Consider the following 19,560-nt stretch of genomic DNA (forward strand, 5'->3'; position numbering starts at 1 on the left):
GATTTCTCCTCACCGGTCGATTTCCAGGTGTTAGCTCTGTGATTCTGTGAAGCTAAAACCCTAACCCCTCCCTTGCCAAGCTTTTACGCCCTGTGAATTAGCCGACAGTTGGGCTAAAAATAATAAGCCTGCACAAACAGGCCCGGTCGGATTCGGGTACTGGACTGAGCTGCATATCAAGCCCGGCCCGATTAAAAAATAACTTTTACCGAAAGGTGAAAGATTAAATATTACCCTCGAATTAAATTTTTAAATTGTTAATAAATTATTAGTTTCTACTAAATTGTAACTTCTTTTAAATAAATATTAGTATTTAAATTAATAAAAATTTAATGCTCGTAATTAATTTTTATTTGACATTATTATTATTTTTATAATTTGGGAAGCACTGGTGAAATTTTAAAATAAATTCACATGATTTTTTTAACTTTGTAAATTTTGCAAGTAAATTATGGACGTGGTAAAATAATAATAATTTATTTACTAATATGTTGGTAAAAACCAAGGTAACTAAATTTTAGAAGTTGGCACGCTTTGAATTGTGTTAAATCTAATTCATCTCACTAATTAACAATTAACACAAATTATTTCTTAATCCCTTTTTTTTACCGTCGGTAAATTGTGAAATACGTAGATAAAATATAAATTTTACTGATTAAATTGCGAAACAACTCATGTTATATATGCACACACCGTAAAATTCCTCTCAGGCTTTGCCTGTACAAAACAGTCACAAAACTCTCGGATTCAACCCGAATCCGAATCCGAATCCGAATCCGGATCCGATCAAGTGTCTTTAATAAGGGGTGAAGAGTCCCAAAACGAAGGGTGGCAGATTTCACATTTATAGCCCTAAAGAGAGAGAGAGAGAGGGGATAGGGTATAGAGTATGCATACCTTATCTCTGTATGAGTATTTTTTTTTATTAAAAAAATCTTCTCATTCGTCAATTTTAGTCATTAAATGCCCTCCCCACCTCCAATTAATGACACGCTACAATTTGCCAGACCTTCTCATTAACTCCTCTCTATCTCGCGAATCCCTTAATACTCCTTTTTCTCTCCCGCATTAATTTGGCCGGACCCATCACCCCAACCCTCCGTCACCGCCCCATCTTTGACCGTCAATTTTCTACAGCATCTCCCTCATGCATCCACGTGTCTCGTTTAATCCTCTCTCTTCTTACTGTTACCTTCGGTGATATCTCTCCGGTGACAGCAGCGCCTCGGGATCCCCGCACCGCAACCGGCTCGACGAGAAAATTCCCACACCTAAAGCCGCCGTCGCTGGCTTAAAGAACATCGGACTCGTCATCGACTTTGATCTCCGGGACGACCCGCCGCCGCCGGAGAATCTCACGTTTGTTTCGGATAATGGGAAGAACATCCCTCCCCCTCCTCTTCGTCTGAAGAATGGAGATTTCATACCTCTGTAGTGTCTGAACGAGAATACTCTTGTTTTATTTAGTGATCCGAAAGGGGATGGTCGTTTGCTCCAAAATCCTCCACCTCTCCTGTACCTCCACGGCGACGCTGTTGCCGGCTCCATCACCATCCTCTCCGAGGCGAGACTACGTTCGAATCCGAAAGAGTATGATCTCTTGAGCAAGAATCCTTGGCCGCCAAACCTTTCTTCTGAGTTGGCGTTCACCGTTCTCCTTGGCGATGGTTCATCCAGGCAGGGCGTGATCTCCGTCACCGTAGAGGTTGGGTTAAAGGGTATGTGCGACTGGGGAGCTTCGTTGACTGTGTCGATAGCCATGCTCTGGAGGATAGACTCGTCGAGGCTGGGCCTGATTCGTGCTGCCATGAGAGGGATGAAAGGAGAAGAACCGGAACCGAAGATCCCAGCGCGGCAGAGGGGACAGTTGGCATGAGACCTCAGCCAGATATCGATGCAGTCCACATGGAACGAATGAGAACAAACCGGGAGAGTCCTTACGTAGTCGCCATCCTCGAACTCGAGCAGGCACACCGCGCATTCTCTGCATTTGTTTTTGACGTGTTTGGAGGATGAAGGCGAATAGAGAGAGAGAGGGATGGTCTTGATAACAGACTCGTCGAGGCCATAGGGGGAAGACAGTGAGTGGAAGGACGAATCAAAGGGGAAAGGAGGAGAGTCGATATCTCCCACAGAAGATGGAAGGTGACGGAGACGGCGCCGACGCCGGCGGTGCCACCTGCGTATGCGGCGGTGAATTCTTAGTACAGGAGGTAAAAGATGGCGAGATATGAGACGCGGGTATGAAACTAACAGGAACGCAGCAGTCACCACCACCACCATGGCTATCAACGGCGGGCTAAAGTCAACAGGCAGTTTCGACGGTGCCGATGACTGTTGGAGAACCCCAGCTGCGGCGGCGATGACCGGAGAAGGAGACACCGGCCATGAAGGGTAAGGCGCTGGCGATGGTGATGGGGCTGTGCCGGTGGTGGTGGTCACCATGTTCAGTTGATTCCTTAGAGTTTCTTCTGAGCTTAAAAAGGTTTAATGGTGAAAGAAGAAGACGAAGAAGAAAGTGGGGAGAGTTGACTAACGACTGCTTTGATTTTGTCTGGTCTTTGTAACGATTTGTCCACAGTGACTGACTCCCGGGTGATTGCCACGTCATCATTGGTGAATTTAAGGTGAGGGAGTTTCTATCCACTGCGGAAAGCAACACGCACAATCGTGACGTGGCACGTAATTACTGGTGTAAAAAAAACTGGTGTTGACTCTTGGCACTCTACCCTACGCATAAAATCTTTCATTTAATTTAATTCAAAATTAATATCCAAATCTTGCGTATAATTTTATTTTTGTTCTGATGTGGTGACCCACGGGGTAAGATGGGATGTTCTGCGAAACGGACGGCTGTGATATGAGACTGACCCTCTTTTCATGCGAAGCATATGGTGGACCTTTTGTGGACCGTGAGATGTCTTTGTTTATTGACCTCATATTAGTATTTTATCTGAAATTCTTGCTTAATTAGATTAATTAAGAAATTTATTAGGGTTAAAAATATAAATTAAAAATTAATATATATTATATATATTGATGTAGTGTAGAAGATCCACTAAAAGATCATATAATATCACCCTCTTCTTTAATGGAATCTCACCAAAAAGTTGACTACAATAAATAATACACACTAACCCAATTCATTACTCACACTTTCTAATCTTATATATTCAAATATAATATATATACTTCAAAAAAACATAATCTTTCATCTACCCATTTGACTATTTTCTTAAATTAAAATTTACGTTACAAATATATATATATATATATTAAAAATCAAATTATAACAAGTAATTCAGATATATCAATTTCCATAAATGTTTATTTTATAAATTATGGGATTATATAAATAGGTCTCGTGAAAATCTATACGGGTCAATTAGGTATATGATAATTTTTATGTTACTAAAAAAATTAGAGTTGGCCTAATATAACGCACTATTTATTTTCAGTACATCACAACTTATTAAATATTTTTATCACCTCACGATGACACATTGCCATTTGTTGTTCTTCAAAATTCATAGATTCGAGGACAGATTTAAGTTTCGTGGATATTTAATTTTAATTATGTTATTGTCATAATTCAAAAAATTTTATATTTATTTATTTATTAAAATTTCTCTTTTTTATGCACGAAAAAATTGTTCATAAATACTCTTACCATTAAAGAAAAAATTTACTTTTTTTTTCAATTGATACTATAAATATTTTGTATTTTTATAATAATAATAATAATAGTAAATAAAATGGTAAATTTCATAACATTTATTCGTGAGAGGATTGAGAAACTATATTTATAAATTTTAAATAAATAAAATAAAATAAAATAAAAATAAAGATGTTCAAAATTCATTGTTCTCGTGGGGTAGATTGGTGGGTGGAGAAAAAAAAAGTTTTAAAAGAATACAAAGGGAAAGGAATTCATGTGAATAATTTCTTTTTTAAAACCAATTTTACTTCCTATTGTGGGCAACCATAGACAACTATTTCGTGCTTAGAAATATTGGATTAGTAGTACGTCAACGAAGGAACTTTAAATCGTTACGAAACTTAATTCAATTTCGTCGTCCAATCTCATCAACAAACTAATTAAGTTAAATTAAATTATTAGTTTCGTGAAATTAAACGTTATACATCAGTTATAAAATAAATTTTTTCGTATTTAATATAAAATTTGAAACTACGAGATTTCTCCAAACACCCACTAAAGAAGAAACAAGAAACAAGCAAGTGAGTGAGTGAGTAGTAGTTGTATTGGGATTTAGCATTTGTCACCTCCATTTTCTAGGTCAAGCATTAAATTGATTTTGTCATACCCAACCCTACCAATTTCACTCACACCAACTTTGGCTTGCTTCAATTAAGTCATCCATATGGCCACCCCAAAAAATTACTACTTTATTATTTCCAACCCACCGAAAGATTCAAACTTTATTTTTAGTTTAACTCTTGAAGTTATTAGAATTAGCAAACACTAATTCCATAACCTTTCGTGAAGCGATTAAAAACGATACTACACCAAACTCAACTGTAATCCACCGTGCATGGGAAATATTTCTTTTGAAGAAGTTTGCTGACCTTGTCTCTTCATTTTCACACCTGTATTTGCTGCACATCAAATTCTCACACACACCCAGGAAGAAAGAGTGGAAACAAGCAGGCCATTAACTCACATTAATAACTCCCATATGCCTATCTTCTTTTTCTCGTAGAAAAACCACTTTGAATTTATTGGTGCAGCTCAGCTCAACTAACCTCCCCCACCATCACCGCCAGTAGTCTACCTGGCTCTTTTCTCTTATTTCACCCTTCTCCTATGTATATATAAATAAACATATATAATCTTATAAGCTAGTCAGGATAGAGACATATATATATATATATATATCTATGATCTATGTCTATATGTTAGTGTAGTAACTCTTCATTGCTGGAAGCTGAGCAGTGTGTGTGAGGTTTAAAAGTGAGGATAATGTCGGCGTCAGCTGCATACACAGTTAAGGTTGAGGAGGGAAGGCCGGCCACGGAGGAGAAACCGGCGGCGGGGCCGGTTTACAGGTGCATTTATGCTAAAGATGGTCTCTTGGAGCTGCCTGCTGGAATGGAATCTCCATGGCAGTTTTTCAGGTATATATATATATATAAGATCAGTCTCGGTGAATCTCATGCTCCATCCCCATTTGGTACAAATATAATGTCATAGAGTATAATATCAAATACTGTTAGAATTAGTATATGCCGCTAATGTTTTTACAGTGTCAATAGCATAAATGATGAAGCAAATGAAAATTCTTCCTGTATGTATAGATGTTGGGTCTTTTTAGTTTCATTCATCTTCTTTAATCCTGCAAATGTGTGGTATATATGTATGTATTTATGTATGTAATGAGGTGGATTTGTTCTTAAATCTTACACCGGCGGATCTGATGAGTGATGTGCTCTGTAAACAAGTTCTCATTGTTGAATCAAATGGCTGATCTTTTAAAATTTCAGAGTATAAATTTTAAAGCTTAATGTAAAAAAAAAAAGATAGGAATAAAAAAAGTAAAAAATGGCCCATGCAGGTCTCGAACCTGCGACCTTCGCGTTATTAGCACGACGCTCTAACCAACTGAGCTAATAGGCCAGTTATTTCTATCATTCGTAGTTAAAAAAATTCACAGTTGAATTTCCCTTCTGAAGAGACTGCTACTGCCTGCAGTGAATCAGTCAAAAGGAACCCAAATAACCAGATGCTAGGTCGACGTCAAGCCAACGATTCAAAGGTACATCTCTTCCTCTTCCTCTGTTTGGCTCCTGAGAAAATAAACTTCCGTGCAAACCCAAGAACTCACTTTGGCGAGAGACAAAAGAAAAGAACAGAAAAGAAAAAAGATCCTTACATACTAATTAGCTTGAATGGAACACTTTCAGCAAGTTGGACCTTACGTGTGGATGACATATCAAGAAGTTTACGACAATGTTATTCGGATCGGGTCAGCCATTAGAAGTCGTGGCGTGAATCCTGTAATTTACTCGAATATAAAACTAACATGTATATAATACTATACTTGCGTCTGGTTGAGGATATGAAGTTGACAAACCTTGTTTTTACAGGGAGATCGATGTGGGATATACGGACCCAATTGCCCTCAATGGATCATGACAATGGAGGTAAAAACTTCACAAGTTTTACGTACCAAAAAATAAGTATATATATCTCAGAAAGATATATAACGAGATCGAGGTTAGAGATGTAATCTAAAATGGGTTTCTCAATTTATTGCAGGCTTGCAATAGTCAATCCATAACATATGTACCACTATATGATACCCTCGGTAGGTTAATTAAGATGATTAATTAGTGAATGAGGACCTAAAGAGTATTTGCAATTAACTTAATCAAGATTATTAACTTGAGATGATTTTTTCTTTTTGATAATAACAGGTGCTAACGCGGTGGAATTCATCATTAATCATGCTGAAATTTCTCTCGTCTTCGTTCAAGAGAAAAAAATTCCCTCCGTACTCTCTCTACTTCACTCGTGTTTATATTTTAACGAAGTTGATTCGATTTAGATTAACTTTTTAATTACCTCGTCAAGCCTCTCTAACTTCTGCTTGGTTTCCTAATTTTTGTTTTTCAGATTCTATCCTCCTTGACTAAGTGTTCTTCCTATTTAAAAAGTGAGTCTAATGTACTCCCGGATCGATCCAATTCTCATATATTCCTATCTTAATTTATGTGAAATTTCAATATGATTTTCATATTTCAATTATTTTCTTTCGGAATTTATCAATTGAGAGTTGAATAAAAAACATTCGATAAAAATATTGACTAATTTTTTTTTCATTCTGTATTAGCTATCGTGAGCTTTACAAGTATCTCTAGCGCAGAGAAGAAGGAAGCTGAAGAACATGGAGTAACCCTTTTTTCTTGGGATGAGTTTTCTCAGCTGGTAAAATACACACACACATATATCTGTCTATTCATTTATGTATATGTATATGTGATTCATGAACGTGGGTTCAATTTCTATAAGCATTTACCCTTGAATCCACCATATCGACCAGGGAAATTTGGAATGTGAACTTCCTCCTAAAAAAAAGACTGATATCTGCACAATAATGTACACTAGTGGAACAACAGGAGAGCCTAAAGGTGTAATCTTGAAAAATGCTGCTGTCATGGCCGAAGTTCTATCTATAGACCAAATGCTTTTCGTCACAGATAGAGTGGTAACAAGTTCAAATCATAACTATATATCCGTGTGTGTGTGTGTGTGTAAGCATATATCCTTTATACTAATATTTTCTTCCTGTTGCAGTGTACAGAAGAAGATACATACTTCTCTTTCCTTCCTCTGGCTCATATCTATGATCAGATTATGGAGACTTACTTCATGTACAAGGGTTCCTCAATAGGGTTTTGGCGTGGGGTAAGATTCAGATTCACATATTTCCTTCTTTTTCTCTTTAATAATTCTATTTTGTTTCAACTTAATCTTGATTCCCGAGTTCTATCCATGTAAATTGATCTTCAGGATGTTCGATACTTAATGGACGATCTTCAGGAACTGAAACCAACTGTACTTTGCGCTGTTCCAAGAGTTTATGATCGTATATATGATGGTATTATATATATATACACATTGTTAAGCTGTTAATCTTTGTTGCTGAAATTTTTTAAGCACTGAAGCTTTTGTGCTTTTAGGTGTGAATGGGAAAATTTCAGCAGCAGGTTTGCTGCAGAGAAAACTGTATGAATATGCATATAGATAGTAAGTCAATACTGAACCCATATAATGTATCTGTCTTTTCTGCAAAATGCAATACTAATGGAGAAGCTACTGACAGCAAATTTCAAAATATGAAAAATGGATTACCACATGATAAAGCTTCACCATTTTTCGACAGGCTTGTCTTTGACAAGGTCAGTCCCCCGAACAATCCTTCATACTTCAAGAAGACCTAATAAATTTTTGCTGATCTAATACTAGTTCTCATTTTTTTTCTTCCTGAAATTAAAACACTGCATTGGTTATGTCAGATAAAACAAGCATTAGGAGGACGAGTGCAAATCCTTTTATCGGGTGCAGCTCCGTTGTCAAGACAAGTGGAGGAGTTCTTGAGAGTCATCTCATGCTCTAATTTGTCACAGGGATATGGTATGATACCCTTTTCCTTCTATCGCTATAACAATCAGATAATAAAAAGAAAAAAATCTGCTAAAATTTCTATCTGCACTAATGTTTTTTCCATCCTACTTGTGATGTTCTTGTAATAGGTCTCACAGAAAGTTGTGGTGGATCCTTTGCATCTATAGCCAATGTATTATCCATGGTTGGAACTGTTGGAGTTCCCATGACCACCATCGAAGCAAGGCTCGAGTCAGTGCTAGAAATGGGATATGATGCACTTTCCAGCACGCCACGAGGAGAAATATGCTTGAGGGGAAACACCATCTTCTCAGGTTACCACAAGCAACAAGATTTAACTGATGAAGTCCTTATAGATGGCTGGTTTCATACAGGTAATTAATAGTTCCTTTTCTCTCTTCTTATTTTTTGTTCTCCCCCTTCATTTATATGGGAGAAATTCAAGGGAAAGTTTGCAGGTGATATCGGAGAATGGCAGCCTGATGGATCAATGAAAATCATTGACAGAAAAAAGAACATATTTAAGCTTTCTCAGGGTGAATACATTGCTGTGGAGAACATTGAAAACAAGTACTCAAGATGCCCTTTCGTCACATCTGTAAGTTTCTGATAAACTTTACAGCATACTATTCAAATTGACTCGAAAACTCAGTTGAAGCTTTTCATCTCTGCTAACTTCAACATTTAATTTCACATGCACAGATCTGGGTGTACGGAAATAGCTTTGAATCGTTTCTGGTTGCTGTTGTAGTCCCTGATCAAAGATCACTTGAAGATTGGGCAGTAGACAATAAACAGGTTGTTGATTTCAAAGTCTTATGCGAAAATTTGAAGGCCAGGAAACACATCTTGGATGAGCTTAATAACACTGGTCGTGAACAGAATGTACGTTGTCAAATAATTTTCAGACAATTCCCCGATCGTCTTTCAATTCTGCTAAGTGTTTTTTCCCCATCTAACATTACAGACCGTTTCTGCAGCTAAGAGGTTTTGAGATGTTAAAAGCTGTACATTTGGAACCAATTCCATTTGACATAGACAGGGATTTGATCACTCCAACATTTAAATTGAAGAGGCCTCAACTGCTTAAATATTACAAGGTTCTATTCTGTCTGCACGCTATAATAAACTTGGCCATGGGATTATGTTTATGGTATTTGTTTATAATCATAATCAAGGCGAAAGTATTTCTGATTTTAAGCTTCTCGTGCTTTGATACCATCTGCAGGATCACATTGATCAACTATACAGAGAAGCCAAGGGATTGAAGGCATGAAGACAGGTCAAGAAGACTAACTTATACTGATATATATATATATATACACACATATATACAAGTTTCTGTCCTTTTCGAAGAAAATAACTTTGTATTCCTGTTTCATCTTGTTTGAGAATCTACAAAGTGAAAATTTGTAGAATTCACGAAAAGTTACGTGTATGTTAATCTTCATAAAGTAGTATGTAAATACCATTGGAGTTTCTCTTTCAAAATTTGAAGAGGATGCAGATGTTTGCCATCTACCATTCCGTTGTTACATTACATTGTCGAGAATTTAATTAGTAATCCATGACGAAAACAGAAAATTCTGTATTTCTACTATATTTTCTGGTTCCTCAGCAGGCAGAAAACTATACCCAGAAATCAGATCCTCAAGCAAACAGAATTCGAGCTTATTTGGTGGCAATCACATAAAATATTTATGAAGGTTTTATTGAAATTAATGAGATCAGACATAGTAGAACCATATTTCAGGCTTTGCACGCAATAAAATGTTGTGAAATTGACAGAAGCGCACTCTAAGAATCAAGCTTTTTTTGACAACAGCAACAATGGCAATGAATCCGGCATGTCACAGAAAATTAATACCATAAAGAAGAGAACTTACACAAAGACAAGACCTGAAAATGGAACAACCAATACTTGTGTACTTACAGGAAGTGAATTATGAATGCCCAGGCAGGGTAGACAAACAGAAGAATTATGCCAACCGTGTTTGATACACCCTTTGCTTTTGTGAAGGAATTTCTGAACCCACCAGATGCCCGGATGTGTTCCTGCAGCAGATAACACGCAATGGCAAGACATATCGCCACACCAACCAAGTTGCTCCTAAAGTTGCTCGCGAATATGCTGGGAGCCACAACTATCAGAAGAATCAAAGCCGCGGGCAGCTCCAGCCAATCTGCAGTTACAATCATAATAAAATTATAGAGTTGTGCTGACGTGGTTTGATTCTGAAAATATTTTGCGTATATTCCATGAAATATTCTGTATATATTCTATGTGAAAACCTTAATACTTTATTTATATTAGAATTTATAATTTTATTGTTAATTTATTCTTATTTTATTATAGTGGAAAAAAAAATTTCGATCTTATTCATGGATGTAGCCGTACTTGTTGAATCACGTTAAATTTTATCTTTTTTATATTTCTCTTTATTTTGTGTGATTGTGTGCTTACTGGGGATTTATTTTCTCAACAATTATAAAGTTGATTTTTATAAAGTTCATGTAGATAATATAGAGTCCGATATATTTCTCATAGATAGACTAACACCAAGCTAAATGCGAAAGAAGGGCATCTTGACCAGTAAAAATTCAAAGATCAGATCTCCAACTCTTATACTATCTTCACTAATAAAGTAGACTAACATATACAACATTCCATCTCAGTGATTAGCTCCCATGAAAGATTTAAAGGAAAAACATTTGTTTGAGAAATGATCAAGTTATGGCAATGAAACGAATGGTGTACCAGGGAAATGTCTCGGGAAAAAGAGACGCAAGACTACTGCAATGAAAGCAATCCACTTCCCAACATCTCCCCTGCAAAATTAAGCATGATATCAGCATTAAAGCTTATAAATAAGTAATGGGTGTGGAAATCACAGAAAGAAAAGAGTCTGACCTGAAGAGGCCGAAGAGAATTGAAGGAAGACTAAAGAAAATGTAGGGGATGAGTAGCGATGTGAGGATGTTTGTTCTCCAGTTTGTCCGATCCAAGATCAACAAGTAACTGCAGTAGAAAGAAGAATAATAGTGTGATAAATCAGATTTCAGATAATTGTAAAAAAAAAACAAAAGAAAATTATGCAAGTAAGGTTGAAGTAAACTCATCATGGAATTTGAAAGAGCTTTTTTTCTTTAACCTTTCTGCAAAATAAACTGGCTAGAAGATTCATTAATCATTACTGCTAAATAATATGCATACGTATATACGTACACGTATACAGAATCGTCTCTTGATGGACTTATGTTGTAATTTAATTTAATAAAAAATTAAAAAAAATTAACAAAAGTGTTATGAAACTAAAAGCAATCAACTTTGAGGTATTAAAGCTCAATACCCTTTTCAGACAGAATTCAACTCCAATCATATTTAACTTAACCAGAGTATTAAACACATAAATAGAAGTATATATACAGACACATGTATATAGATAGCTGGAGAGAGAGAGAGAGAGAGAGAGAGAGAGAGAGGAATAGATACATGGCGGCAAACGAAGCGAGCCACTCAAGAAAAGAGGTGCCAAAGCCCAACCCACCGAGCCTGATCGCATGATTCGCCAGCTTCTTGGCAGAAACCACAAGAGCCTGCAGATCAGCAGCGATCAAATCACTGGCTTCTTGCTGTTCCCTCATTGCTAAGTAACTTTTCGCCATCTTCAACCCTCCTCTGTCTCCAGAAATATCTCCAGAAAGACCCTAAAGAAGATGAGGAAAAATTAACAAAAAAAAAACTGGTTATAGTCAAAATACAAATCAGAAAGAATCCAAAAAATGGTTACTGCGCGAAGACGCAAACAAGAGTGTGGATTGGCGAATAAACCAATGGGGAAGCTCCAGATATGGCTGTGAGCAGGACAGCGGGAGATTACGACCAGAAACGATCCGCTTGTCGGCTTCCAGATATTGACTTCCACGTGGAGTATTTCTGGATTTTTGGAAACCTACCGACTGATTGATGAACTCTCCAGGGAAAAAGGATGTAGAATTAGCAAATTACATAATTATATTTTAATTGTTGATTTTTACATAATTTAAAATTAAATTCAACACCGACCCTTTTAATAATATTTATTTTTTTAATTGAATTAATTATAAATTTACGAATAAATTCTCTAAATTTTTAATTTTAATATAAACATGGTGTTATTTATAAAATATACCTTAAAAATTCAAATAAATTGTACACTTAAGCTTTGTATATATATATATTTATAAAGTTAGAGAAAATTCATTGCATATAATAAATAAATCCTTTAATTAAAAAAAAATATATATTTTCTTTCTAATTTCTTCAAAGCGAATTACTAAAATGATTATTTAAAAAAAAAAACATGCAATATTAATGCAGTAGCTACATAAAACAGTAGGAAATTTAACGAAGGGTGTCCAGAATGCATTTAATTGCCTCAGCCATGGCTTCAACATAACAAAGGGTAGGCGCGAATCGGAAATAAAGAAAGAACGTTTCCGCCAACATTAGCCTGGGAACCAGTATCGGCGGATCAAATCCCGGAAATGCTTACCCTCCGCCGTTGGATGATGTGACTCTCACCATTTGACCAGAAAGCATGATCTGCCATCTTCCCCACTCTGTGAAGAACCTTATAGTCTTCGGTCACACAACTAGGCTCTAAAAAGAGGGAGGAACGAGTCATGGAGTTGCAGAATGAAGGCTTTAATGGAGGAGTAGAACTTTTTATCTACCATCATCCAGAAGTCAAGAAAACGAAACGCAACATGGCGAAAACATAGTATAAATAAGTAAACTGAAAGAGCAGTCAACTATAAATGTTAGAATGGGATAACCGTGAAAAAGAAAAAGAAAAAGACCACGTTGTTCTTGTTAAGTCGGGCGGTTCAGCTCTGTGATCCCTAAAATATGGACAGGTCAGGAGGTGGTCCGTAGACAGTCTTCCACGAACATGGTATAAGCCACCTGGTACTCTCATCCCCTGAAGAATGGTTATTAGCAAACGTGACTTACATGCAACAACACTGTAGTTTGCATTACAGCTAGGGTATGATTTTACTTCCTTGCAGAAGTAATATGAAACTTACCATGAGAATTATCAAGATTCAGACCCAAAAATTTCCGAGCTGCCTCAGCCAGAAGGAAGGCATCAGGAATATTGTCACCTTCCGAGCAGTAACAAAATAAGCAGGTAACCTTCAACCCTTTTGCCTGATTTGATATCAAAGAAACAATTTGTTATTAGACATTAGTCTGCTAATGTTCCCTGCATAAACTAATCATCCCTATGGGATTAAACAAAGTATCATATTCTACCCCGTTATGTAAAGTAAAATGACTCAACTTTTCTGCATGTTGTATTATTTTCTACACTAACTCCGATGTAGATTAATTAAGTTTATTAACAATAAATACAGCACAGACACCTCCAATCTTTAACATATGAAAGCTCCAATCCGGACCTGTTAGGCGGCAAGGACAATAAATTTAAAAAAAAACAGTGAAGTTCAATAAAACATAAACTACAGTCTAGTTAAAAAGGTAATAATTTAAAATGGCGATAGTTGAGGAGATGTTTAATTATTCTTCCAAAAACAAACCTTGAACGATGAGAAAAGGGAAGCAAAAGGCAAACTTGGATAAAAATCTTCTTCTTCTGGTTCATCTTCGAAGGGAAAACTCTTGTCCTGCATAGCATTTTCTTCCACTACAGCATCTAAATATTTCCAACACCTCTGAGACGGGTTATATTCCTGCAGCCTTTTATATCCAAGTTGTTCACAGTAGTCATCTGTTCCATCAGGATTTGTGGTTGATAGGTAATAAATCTGTGGCCCACTAAAATAAGAACCAAATGATCAATCAATCACATAACAAAACTCAACTGTAAAAAGTGCAAATCCAGCAGTTCACTCAAAATGCCTGAGCAAAGGAAGATGCTCTATTCAAGTGAGTTTCAATTGTGTCCATTTTTTCTTATATCTTGCGCAATTAATTCTCCAATGCAGTTCTTTTCCGTTCAAAATGTTCTCATGACAATGAACCACTTCAACTAGAGAAGGTGCTCTAATTATGCTTTAACATGTATTAGAAGCCCAGAGACAAAACACCAAGAAGGAAAAAAAATTGCTGCAGAATAAACATCCTAAATAAGAACAGCTGTTATGCATAGGCACAGATGATGGTTTGGCTGAGTAGCCACATTACAATGTCCTCAATAAAAACAAAAAAAAAAAGTGATGACAAAATGAGGAACAAAGAGAGGCAGAGAGAGGCAGAGAGTCCGGACAACTGTTTTAATGAAAAAAAAATGGACAACACTAGCAAAATTTTTCCAAGAAATTTTAAACAGATGGATGAGAAGGAAAAGGCTGAGCAGATTCTGCCATGATCAGGAGAGTTAATCAGCACCCAAAAATTTATGATTCTGTTAAATATTGCAATATGCACAATTTCTTTCCACGTAGATTAAAACATTAATAAGGAACCAAATCTCAAGCATAAGATCATAATGAACAACCTTAGTTATCCATTCCACAATATAGATGTAAAACCTAGTTTTACTTGCACTTTCAAATTTATGGAGATTTAACAGGTGTGCCTATGATGCAGATCTCCCTACTAAACAATTGACAAGGGTACACCAAGTTGAGATTTCTGAATATTGAGGCTTATTGGAAGTGGCAGGTGAGAAGAAGGATACTGCTATGAATACCTTGACATGTCAATTTTCTGCCACCTCCCAAAGTCTAAGCTGGAAAGCACAACAGCATGCTTCTTTCCACTGCTCGCAGCAAAATTTGCCAAGTTCTTGGCAAATTCAAGAAGCATCCCCTATTGAACAATCATTTAAGTTAAGACTTTGTTTAGATTTTATGCCTACAAACTTCAATTGAAAAACATAATTTTAAAGGAAAATTGAAGCAGAACCAAAAAAAAAAAAGCAAACACTGCCACAAACAAAGAATTAGTTTTCATCAATCACTGAGAATTTTTAACAGCCAGGACTTCAAACCTTGGATCAAGAATATACTGACAGATCAAATTTTTAACACCGGTCCTTATTAGAATAAATGTAAATCAGGAGTAAACATTAAACTAGCACAAAGAAGATGCTTATTTATTATTATTTAGTTTACTGTTATTTTACTTTAGTTTTTTTTTAATCGTTATAATTTTCATAATTTTGAATCAACTTCCAACAAACTGTGTTGCAGGTGTTTATCAATGGCGGAGTATTGTTAGGTAATTAAATTCCTAAGCATAATTATGTGGTGCCCTCCACTGACCATTCCTCGGGTGTGGGTGTTCAGTACAAGTATAAGGGACTTAACGATGTCAAGTGTTTGACTTGGCAATTTTACAGGCAAAGATAAGGAATTGAACGATGTCATATCATCCATTAAAAACACAGCCTTTAGCACAAGATTATGCTTAGTTGGTGAAAATTATAAAAATTGATACTAATAGTTATATCTAACTGACTAAATATTGATTGTTGAAAGTTAAAAGATTTAAGAATCAATAGTCCCATCTTCAATTCCTAGTTCAACATATAGCCTAAGAGTTTCTATCATCATTTTCATATTATCATCTGCTTATCTCAACCTCTAGTCCAACATGCACAAGAAGTCCCCCCGCAACATTGAAGAGTCCAAACAACATAGATTGCTCTATCTGGATGACCACTTAATCTATCAATTTAATAGTAACTCTGCGCATGAGAAATTACATTCAAGCAACAGCGACCACTATATTGTAAGTTTCACACACTTTTCTTGTCAGCTTAAATTTTTATTGCACTTACCACTAATTTGAAACGTCATAATACACTTACAATAGTTATCTGGAAAAAAGAATCAAACTAAAGAAAACATTATAAGATGCAATATTTGAAAAACAAAGCTCAATGATTCTAAATAACACCTTAACAACTGGGGATCTTTGCTGGAGAAAAGCCACTGAATTGGAAGTTGACTCATAAGCTGCAAACCAAAATAAAAACACGTCTCAACAATGAAAATTAAACGCAAACTTAAATTTTTAGAAGAAAAGCACTCTACTGCTTAGCTATATTTTCATCAAATATAATACGTAAAGGAAGGGTGGAGTAACTAAATTTCTGAGTAAGGAAAAATGTTCATCCCAAGCACTCTCTGAATACAAAATAATAAACAACATCAACCAGTGACCTACTGGAAAATGAAGTATTAGATTTCTGTACAAGGCAAATGTCTAAATTTTTTACATTTACATTACATTCGAAACAAACACACGCAGGGAGACCAGGAAAGCAAGAGATACAGGTAGCACCTTCAAGCGGAAGAGCAAGTTCGCCGCAGGGAATAGGGCCATAAGCATCATTGCCAACACAAGGAAGCACAAAGGGATCATCCAAATAACCAATTCTCTCCGCCCTCGTTGATGATACCAAGAGATCCACTGCTAGCTGCCCAACGTTCCCTATAGATAACGCAGGCTAAACAAGAAAAGAAAAAGAATGAGCAAAAACTACGGAATCCCTAATTTTCCGTTTGGTTCTTTATAGAAGCATACAGTAACAGTAAACCACTCTATAAACTACTACATTTTCTCAAGAAAATCAAACAGGACAACTGGCTTCAAACGAAGAGAAATAACAACATGAATAACCAAAAAGAAAAGTTACATCCCTAAACAAAAACTGAACCAACCAGAACTAGAGTGGAGCATTCTTCGTGCAACTGTTTTCCTTCCACGAGAAAAAATTCCATGTCGAATAAGTAAAAAAACTTATGCAGCAAACCTAAACATCACGTCGATTAAATTCCCGTTCTTCTCCCTCTCTGTTTGACCAGAGATTGAATCGATGGTTTACTTGGTGTTATTGCAGAAAAAGAAAGTAGAGCTGATTTTGGAGAGCTTGAGGAACAAGACAGCCATTTCCATTTTGGGCCCAAGTTGGATTTTTTGAGTTCCCAATTTGATTTGGGCTAAGCACTGTTTTTCAGAGCTAAACTGTGGCTAAAGAAGAAGCCCAATATCATTTTATTAATTATATTATGTATTATTTGTATTAAAAAAATAATTTAAAATTATAAAAATTATAAATTATTATAAAAAATTAAAATAAAATAATAAAAAATTAAATTATAATAAACAAGTGATTAAATAAAATTATAAATTAATAATTATAAAAAATTAAATTATAATAAATAGACGGTTAAATAACGAAAAATAGACGAATGTATCAGTACTTATACATAGATTTTCTTTTTCGATAATTTAATTAATAAAATATGTATGTATTTTTATTTAAAAAAATATATAAATTTGAGTTGAACTATTTTCATCGAAATAATATATTATGATTATTGTATATGTATAATTTAATTAATAAAAAATAAATCATGGGTTGGAATTGAAATGCTCATTTTCATATGTTTTTGTTGAAAAAATATGTTATAATTATAGTGTGTGTGTGTATGTATCACCTATATAATTAAGTGTGTGTATATATATATATATATTTATTTATTTTATAAAAAACCCAATAATTGAACTAGTCCAACAATTGCTTACAATATATTATATAATCCATGGGTAATGCATAAATACCATACACGTCGAGACATACAAATTAATGCAAACTCAACTCGACTACAACATCAAGATGACAAGTTACTTGCTAAGCATTTATAACCACAATTCAATAATGTCAAATTTAGGGTTTAGTTTGTCCCATCCAAACCTATATATATATATATTATATATATCAATTATAAACCTGAAATTTATTATCATACCCATATAAAAATTTATTAATGAACAGTACAAAAAAATGATTTTTCAGACAAAAATAATTTTTAAAAAATTTTTTTATTTTTGTTGTTGATTAAACTTTTTTTTTCCATAATGTTATAATCAAACATTGCGGAGGAACCTTTAGGGTTTCGGAGCATCAGGTTTTCATTAATGTTTAATTTACTTAAACCGACATTCTTGCTTCTGCTTCGTCCACCCTCGCTTGCGTGGGTATTTCGTAGAACGCTCCCCTATCGATGCATTTTTACATCTTATAATTTTAATAGATTACTTAGTTCCGTTTATTTTCGACGTAAGAGCGCTCGATCAGTAAATTATTACGAATTTTTTTAAAGATGATTGATTCTAAATTTTTTTTATAATTAATTATAAAAATTTATATTATAATTAAAAAAACATATCTTTTTTTTTAATAAATCAAATAAATTCATTTTCAAAGACATAATTTCATGTCAAATCATATATAAACCAATGGATGTATGTATTTATATAAATAATGTTTATGGATTAATGAAAATATACAAAAATCTTACTTGTTTATGTGATTCTACGAGTTTCTTTTTTGTTTTTTTTTTTACTAATTTTATTCGATCTAATAGTATTTATTAATTCAAAACTTAATTTAAAAAATAATATTTCAATCCGGATAATTTCGGGATGTCTTTAAGATAATGTATTCGTTTTTAATTTTTGGTTGAATCTTTCTAAAAATTCAATAAATAATTGGGTAAAATAATATTTTTTTCTATAATTTTGAAATAAACTTCAATAGTTTATTGTTCATTTCTTATTAAATTAATAATTTGTTGGCAATTATTTTAGTGTATGAATATATACATATGTTACTACTAAGCATGTATACATATACATATACTATAAACATGAAAAACATCCCTACGTATAAGGCCTTTATTCTACATGAAAATCAAAATTTTAGGTTAACAAAGCGTCAAGTTATCAGAGATATAAAATGTTCATCGCTTCCCCTGTTGGGAATTAATTAATAAATATACATGCATGATATATATATATATATATATATATAGTGAGGGTTTGTTGACGATGTGATTGATGTATAGCTAATCAATATAAGTGTGTGTATATTTATGTGTCAAAGTGGCAGATGTTTGGGCAGTCCATGCATACATCCAACACTAGTATACATACACGTACAAATATAGAGACGAAGAGTTTCTATCATTGAGATGTGGTTGATAGCCGAGTACTGTTTGCGGGTGTCTGTCTATACATACACACATGTATGCATATACATATACATATATGTATATGGGTATTTGTCGAGTGGCTGATGTTGTGTAGTAGATTGACGGAATATTGATGTTTTCAAGATACAGAACATAAAGGAAGAAGTAGTTTCCCTACCCCTACCAGAAGAAGGAAGCAGTGCCATGTGTACAGCACTAAAGGTGGCTATAAGTACAAGTTGGTGATTTTTATTCAGAGGAAAATTGTAGGGTACCCTAATTTCGTCATCAACAATCAGTAACCTCATTTCATTGGACAACTGGTCCTCTGAGAGTCATGTTACAGATTGATTAAAAGCCAAGTGTACAGCACTAGAAACGGTCTACCAACATATCATCATCATCATCTCTTTCCCCGTATA

The 19,560-nt window shown here is 34.8% G+C and overlaps 4 protein-coding genes and 1 non-coding gene across 11 annotated transcripts; 1 reads left to right on the forward strand and 4 right to left on the reverse strand.

The window, feature by feature from the left end:
- Positions 1-2: 2 nt before the first annotated feature.
- Positions 3-2,559, reverse strand: LOC110813705 (RING/U-box superfamily protein). Of its 3 annotated transcripts, none has more exons than XM_088206711.1 (2): positions 898-2,559; positions 3-128 (listed from the first exon to the last, which is right to left on the reverse strand). In XM_088206711.1, the coding sequence occupies exon 1, from the start codon at positions 2,443-2,445 to the stop codon at positions 1,189-1,191; it is 1,257 nt and encodes a 418-aa protein (XP_088062837.1). In that variant the 5' UTR covers positions 2,446-2,559; the 3' UTR covers positions 3-128; positions 898-1,188. The 3 variants fall into 3 exon arrangements, with proteins under 3 accessions (XP_088062837.1, XP_088062836.1, XP_021896640.2); XM_088206710.1 differs by having other exon boundaries at positions 3-164; XM_022040948.2 differs by having other exon boundaries at positions 3-169.
- A 2,285-nt stretch (positions 2,560-4,844) lies between these two features.
- Positions 4,845-9,663, forward strand: LACS2 (long-chain acyl-CoA synthetase 2). Its single transcript, XM_022041039.2, has 19 exons — positions 4,845-5,136; positions 5,711-5,774; positions 5,923-6,015; positions 6,106-6,162; positions 6,278-6,326; positions 6,436-6,512; positions 6,635-6,674; positions 6,852-6,946; positions 7,062-7,226; positions 7,316-7,426; positions 7,532-7,619; positions 7,702-7,768; positions 7,845-7,920; positions 8,038-8,155; positions 8,275-8,520; positions 8,605-8,744; positions 8,849-9,031; positions 9,127-9,246; positions 9,375-9,663. Exons 1-19 carry the CDS (start codon positions 4,982-4,984, stop codon positions 9,420-9,422), a joined length of 1,992 nt encoding a protein of 663 aa, XP_021896731.1. The 5' UTR covers positions 4,845-4,981; the 3' UTR covers positions 9,423-9,663.
- On the reverse strand, positions 5,562-5,635 carry TRNAI-AAU (transfer RNA isoleucine (anticodon AAU)). The gene has a single exon. It is a non-coding gene; the product is annotated as a tRNA-Ile (tRNA).
- Positions 9,664-9,831: 168 nt separating the features above from the next.
- Positions 9,832-12,148, reverse strand: COR413-PM1 (cold regulated 413 plasma membrane 1). Of its 3 annotated transcripts, none has more exons than XM_022041041.2 (5): positions 11,979-12,148; positions 11,640-11,854; positions 11,058-11,165; positions 10,905-10,975; positions 9,832-10,329 (listed from the first exon to the last, which is right to left on the reverse strand). In XM_022041041.2, exons 2-5 carry the CDS (start codon positions 11,810-11,812, stop codon positions 10,076-10,078), a joined length of 606 nt encoding a protein of 201 aa, XP_021896733.1. In that variant the 5' UTR covers positions 11,813-11,854; positions 11,979-12,148; the 3' UTR covers positions 9,832-10,075. The 3 variants fall into 3 exon arrangements, with proteins under 3 accessions (XP_021896733.1, XP_021896732.1, XP_088062876.1); XM_022041040.2 differs by having other exon boundaries at positions 11,938-12,147; XM_088206750.1 differs by lacking the exon at positions 11,979-12,148 and having other exon boundaries at positions 11,640-11,922.
- Positions 12,149-12,459: 311 nt separating this feature from the next.
- Positions 12,460-17,012, reverse strand: LOC110813820 (clast3-like protein). Of its 3 annotated transcripts, none has more exons than XM_088206749.1 (8): positions 16,823-17,012; positions 16,443-16,608; positions 16,056-16,114; positions 14,845-14,963; positions 13,730-13,967; positions 13,217-13,340; positions 12,989-13,110; positions 12,460-12,788 (listed from the first exon to the last, which is right to left on the reverse strand). In XM_088206749.1, exons 1-7 carry the CDS (start codon positions 16,880-16,882, stop codon positions 13,031-13,033), a joined length of 846 nt encoding a protein of 281 aa, XP_088062875.1. In that variant the 5' UTR covers positions 16,883-17,012; the 3' UTR covers positions 12,460-12,788; positions 12,989-13,030. The 3 variants fall into 3 exon arrangements, with proteins under 3 accessions (XP_088062875.1, XP_088062874.1, XP_088062873.1); XM_088206748.1 differs by having other exon boundaries at positions 12,460-12,858; XM_088206747.1 differs by having other exon boundaries at positions 12,460-13,110.
- Between the last annotated feature and the right edge of the window lie 2,548 nt (positions 17,013-19,560).

This window comes from Carica papaya, chromosome 6, assembly GCF_054855325.1.
Source record: "Carica papaya isolate Zhongbai chromosome 6, ASM5485532v1, whole genome shotgun sequence".
In the NCBI taxonomy this organism is placed as follows: Eukaryota; Viridiplantae; Streptophyta; class Magnoliopsida; order Brassicales; family Caricaceae; genus Carica; species Carica papaya.

What these genes read in the sequence shown, in the direction of transcription:
- COR413-PM1 (XM_022041041.2), bottom strand. Translation starts at nt 11,812, where the DNA reads ATGGCGAAAAGTTACTTAGCAATGAGGGAACAGCAAGAAGCCAGTGAT. An exon ending in ATTCTCTTCGGCCTCTTCAG is followed by an intron (nt 10,976 to 11,057) that starts GTCAGACTCTTT and finishes TTAATTTTGCAG; the next exon opens with GGGAGATGTTGGGAAGTGGA. An exon ending in TTTCCCGAGACATTTCCCTG is followed by an intron (nt 10,330 to 10,904) that starts GTACACCATTCG and finishes TTGTAACTGCAG; the next exon opens with ATTGGCTGGAGCTGCCCGCG.
- LACS2 (XM_022041039.2), top strand. Translation starts at nt 4,982, where the DNA reads ATGTCGGCGTCAGCTGCATACACAGTTAAGGTTGAGGAGGGAAGGCCG. An exon ending in AAGAGAAAAAAATTCCCTCC is followed by an intron (nt 6,513 to 6,634) that starts GTACTCTCTCTA and finishes TTTGTTTTTCAG; the next exon opens with ATTCTATCCTCCTTGACTAA. An exon ending in GGGATGAGTTTTCTCAGCTG is followed by an intron (nt 6,947 to 7,061) that starts GTAAAATACACA and finishes CATATCGACCAG; the next exon opens with GGAAATTTGGAATGTGAACT.
- LOC110813820 (XM_088206749.1), bottom strand. Translation starts at nt 16,882, where the DNA reads ATGGAATTTTTTCTCGTGGAAGGAAAACAGTTGCACGAAGAATGCTCC. An exon ending in AATGCTCCACTCTAGTTCTG is followed by an intron (nt 16,609 to 16,822) that starts GTTGGTTCAGTT and finishes TTTCTTGTTTAG; the next exon opens with CCTGCGTTATCTATAGGGAA. An exon ending in ACTTGCTCTTCCGCTTGAAG is followed by an intron (nt 16,115 to 16,442) that starts GTGCTACCTGTA and finishes TTTGGTTTGCAG; the next exon opens with CTTATGAGTCAACTTCCAAT.
- LOC110813705 (XM_088206711.1), bottom strand. Translation starts at nt 2,445, where the DNA reads ATGGTGACCACCACCACCGGCACAGCCCCATCACCATCGCCAGCGCCT.